The 4,849-nt window shown below is 37.7% G+C and overlaps 1 protein-coding gene across 1 annotated transcript; it reads left to right on the forward strand.

The window, feature by feature from the left end:
• The first annotated feature begins 1,565 nt into the window (after nucleotides 1–1,565).
• Nucleotides 1,566–2,245, forward strand: bc10 (BLCAP apoptosis inducing factor bc10). Its single transcript, XM_089633836.1, has one exon. The coding sequence runs from the start codon at nucleotides 1,765–1,767 to the stop codon at nucleotides 2,020–2,022; it is 258 nt and encodes an 85-aa protein (XP_089489962.1). The 5' UTR covers nucleotides 1,566–1,764; the 3' UTR covers nucleotides 2,023–2,245.
• The last annotated feature ends 2,604 nt before the right edge of the window (nucleotides 2,246–4,849 follow it).

Consider the following 4,849-nt stretch of genomic DNA (forward strand, 5'->3'; position numbering starts at 1 on the left):
AGAAAGCGGGAAAAGCAGTCGGCGCATGGGCGGCCGACGGCCGACAAGAATGATTGTATGCATATTGTATGTAAACGTAGTAAAGCGCACACAGTGAAGCCAGATACAGACTGCCGCAACTCGGTACCATAGACAATTATTTGCCTGTTGTGCGGACCATAAACAAAGAATCGACGAGAAACGATAAATCGCTGAGAACACCGAAAAATCGGTAGATTTTGGTGCCATTTCGGTAGATCGGGAGATGAAGTGAAAAATCGGTAGATCTCCCGAAAAATCGGGAGCTTCGGTAACACTGTGGGCAAATGTCAAAGAGAATGTTGCTCGTCTTCATAAATAAACCACTCTTCCCGTCTTGCTGCTTCATAATCCACATAAAAAATTACCAAACGTAGGTAACTTACGTAGGTACTTACTCAATATTCGTCATGGATTGATTTTATATTGAAATTTTATCGTAAGCAAAATTTAAAGGTAATGCTGATAATTTCCCATTATCATGTTAATCATCAGCAATCTTCGCCGTTTCTAAGTTTAAAAAGTAAGTTTCCTCTTGAGACGCGATGGATTTTATAAAATCAGCTGCTCCGGGTGTGATAAGGTGTATGTAGGTCAGACAGAATGGACGATCTCTAAGAGGATCTTAGAACACTTTCGAGCGTGCAAACTTAGCCTTCCCGACAAATCAGCAATTGCTGAGCACTTAATTAGTCTCAACACCGGCCGTAACTTTGGATTCCTGAAGTCCTTCAAACACCCAAAACGCATTGAGCACGCCTAATTACGGAGGCAGTTGAAATTCACAAAACAGCTTTAATATTAACAGGGACGGGGATAAGCTTAATAGTTCTAAATATCTGGTACCACAATCTACACATTTGTCCTGATCATGAACACTGTAAGACTGTCCAAAACGTTGGCTAAAGAAGAAGGAATCGCGACACGGCAAAATAATCACGATTAACTTCGCCATGTATTGATTTCACGGGTCACTAATTCCAAATTTGATTTTTGCAGCACCCTCGAGAAATTAAATTGATGGTTCAACAGAAACATTTTTTTTCTAAAGATCTATTCCTTATACTTCAAACTTAGCTAGGCTTAAACTCCAAGAGCACTTTAGGTTCATGCTTATCCCCGGCGCTTTTCAATGTATTCCTCCGTGAGTTAACATGCTGTTAATCATCTGTTAATAAAGTTGTGGCGGGCAGTGATGGACTTACTCGGATGGGTTGGTTGTTTTTCGGAGGCTTGGAATTTTTTTATTATTTAACTATTGGTAACTAATGTCGTTTCGATAAAAATTTTAAGGACCTTAACCAACAATTTTTTTCCCAGAGTATAATATTTCGATAAAGAAACTTTTTCAAATGTTGGTAGTTAGCATTTATAATTTATTTCGAGACTGAGCAAAACCTCCCGAATCTGTTCCGTAGGTACCGAACTGAATATATCCATGCTGATTGCCGAGTGGTATTTATCCAATATCAGTGGTTTATTTATGTCCAATATTATCTATGCTCGCATCAAGAGTGGTATATTTATGTTTATGGTCAACTAGATTTTTTGACCGGGCAACGCTGATAACCACCAAAATCTAAACGTCAAAATTATTGTCAGGTCGATTTCTTGCAAGTCGAGGAGCTGGTGAACCATTGACAATAGAACGATGGGTTACACTTACACGAAAGCTGGCAGTTATACTCTACTGAGGTAGTGATGTGTGTAAATATTATAGTTTGTACATAAAATTGAAGGTGCATAATGTACTGCCTGCAATGGCTAATTCCGGTCCTGCTGATTCCCAAGCCCGTGAACGCGGCGCTGATGCACACGCACGTCATGTTCATGGTGCTGTACCTTATCGGGTTCTTCCTCGAGCGCAAGCCCTGCGCCATCTGTAGCCTGCTCTTCTTGGCGGCCGTGTTCCTCATCTGCTACAGCGGCATCGGAAACTGCCTCTTCTGGGCTAACCACTGCGACATGGAACGCTGTGACAGCGCCGTGGCTGGCGCGTCCTAATCCACTGTAAATACATCCCGCCATTGTACATAATTTCTGTAATCTAACTAGACTATTATTGAAGTTCCCAAGTCTACCAGCCAAGGTTGCAACATGTCCTCGAGGCATTGTCGGCGCAACGATGACTACGCTAGTCCTCCCTTATTATTATTGTTAATCTCTAGCGTTCTTCTCTATGTTATCTACTTGTACTATTAATAAACTCTTTATTTAAACTTTGCCTTCTCTCTCTTTTCCTACCTTAATACGCAGAGTTCTGGCAAGCATTGTTTTGTGAATATTATATCAATTGCATTGAATAATACCCAAAGATTAGAATGTTGGAAATGCTCAAAAAATAATATACAGCTACAAATTAATGTGATCATTATTTAAAAAGCCGCTGCACTTTTAGGAACATATTATGGAAATTACACTTTGTTTAACAATTATTACAAGAAGCAACTATTTACATGCACAAAATAGGTTATGAGGTTCTTAATTTGGGTTAAATATACAAGCACAAATTAATGATCTACCAATAATTAATGTGGTAATTATTTACCAAACTGCTGCACTCTTAGGCACATAACACTTTTATTCTACATATTCTACGAGAAACAACTATTTGCATGCACAAAATAGGTTTTTAGTTAGGTTTGATTAACAATTAAGTCATTTTTGCAATTTAGATTGAAATTGAACATTCAGAATCCAATTCTAAAAAAATCCAAAATGGCGGCAAAGGATTTGTTTTATAAGGGAAACTTTGAACTTCGATTGAATAAAAACTGATTTTAGTGCATCTTTTACTATCTCTCCCACTGTGTAATAGTTAGTAATTAAGTTGAAATAGAGTGTGATTTCCATAATCTGAGATTATCAAAAGTGCGGCGGTTAGGTAAATATTTAAGAATAATTTTTAGGTATGTAGGACGTCAAAATAAAAGTCATTCATTGAGATTGATTTGACTTGGGAGGCGGGTTCGGGTACCGCTGCCCTGGGAACCATTTATTGGATAACCATCACCTCTGCCATAGGTCACGCCAAGTGGTTCTCTACGTTTGGTTATTTAGCAGGGGTGTCCGGGTTGATTGGGTGAGGTTACGTGGCGTGCCAGATCAGGAGAGACTTTGTCCTCTCCAACTGGCTCTCGACCCGCCTTGCACCGCAGTTAGAGGGATATATTCATAAGTCCATCACTCCTGGACACACTCATCCCTAGATTCTTACCCAACCCTCATACCTTCCCAGAACTTCCTCTCCTCAAGAAAGATCCCGCCACACAACTTTAAAAGGTGATATAAAGTCATTAAAAGTGATGAAACAAAAACTAGGTTAAATAGTTGCATATATGTAACCTATTTAACCTAGTTTTTTTTTCATCACTTTTCATAACTTTATAACACTTTTTATAGGTGTGTTGAATTGTCATTTTGATGAGTTATCCGGTCACCAAAGATGACATAGCTCAGAGCCTCCTGTGTGAGGTTAATGTAAAAAAAAATTAACTTACCTGCTAATAACAACTGGACTTTGTTGTTATATTAAACTGTAATATTTAATTGACACCAGTTATTAACCTTTAGAATGTTGAAGTTCCCACAACCTAATACCTATGTACTGTGCCGAGAGTAAAAATCCCCCCAACAGAAATAATGTATTTCAGATGACCAATTGGATCGTCAGCGCTCAACGAATACAATTTTTCTTAATTAAGGACGGGTTGTTTCGGAGAATCTGAACAATTCATCAAATTTCAACGTTCATTTTCGGGTTCTGTGAAAGTCTTAGTCAAGTTCTGTTTTTATATCATTGTAGGCTAGTTGCTTGACAAAACTGAAATAAAGACAGAACTTGAAAAAATCTTTCACAGAACTTGAAAATGAACGTTGAAATTTGATGAATTGTTCAGATTCTCCGAAACAACCCGTCCTTAGTATTCATGCCATCTAATGACGTTCTTCTGTGACTTCTTACCATTTCCAAACAAGTTTGAACAGTCGGTTATTGCAAACCGTTTGTTTTCTTGGGGAATTTTTTTGATTGACTTTTTTTTATTATCCTGTTCACATTTCTCACACGATCATACCTGGTTTTACACACATACGCCTCAGGGATCTCTTTTCTACAGCATTCAGTCTACTTTCATCCTTTCTCTGCCAGTTCCATGCCCCACTTCCGTACATCAGGGTAGGTAAAAAAGGGCAAATATAGGGAATAAACATGCGCAAAACGTAAATGAAATAGGCGAAAGAGCAAAATCTCTCTCATATTGGATTCCAGGCATCGATGGAAACAAAATATACATTTTATTGGTAGGTAAAATTATTTTACTATAGTTCAATTCAATAATATTTTTTTTGTTAATTTGAATTTGAAATAGGAGGATATGTAATTGACATATAATGTTGGGTGAATATAATGTACTTTGCAAATAGTCTTGTTGTGGTTGTGAAGATGTGTTGTAAATTTTTTTTGGCGACGGAGAGATGGAATCACGAAACAACTATTAATTCATCCAGGAGTTTAAATCCTACGAACATTTATGGAACCAAAAAAATTTCCTTTTTTCTCTGCTATCAAGAATCTTAAAATGATGTATGAAGCAGCGGCGGTGGTCCATTCCGAACGGATGTTTTCCTACTAATACCTTTTTCTGTAACAAGTGACAAGTAATGGCCAATCGTGTAAATGATTATGTGCCGCTTGCTAGTTAGTAAGCCGCTTAGTAGAAATGACAAGTACTAAGCTCGCGTAAACTGGTGTTCACAACAAATTGAAAAAACGCCATGATTCGACAACAAATATTGGTATTATAAGTGAATGTAAATAAATAAACAATGA

This window comes from Hesperophylax consimilis, chromosome 7 (genome assembly GCF_061612785.1).
Source record: "Hesperophylax consimilis isolate HC1 chromosome 7, BYU_Hcon_1.0, whole genome shotgun sequence".
NCBI classification, from domain to species: Eukaryota; Metazoa; Arthropoda; class Insecta; order Trichoptera; family Limnephilidae; genus Hesperophylax; species Hesperophylax consimilis.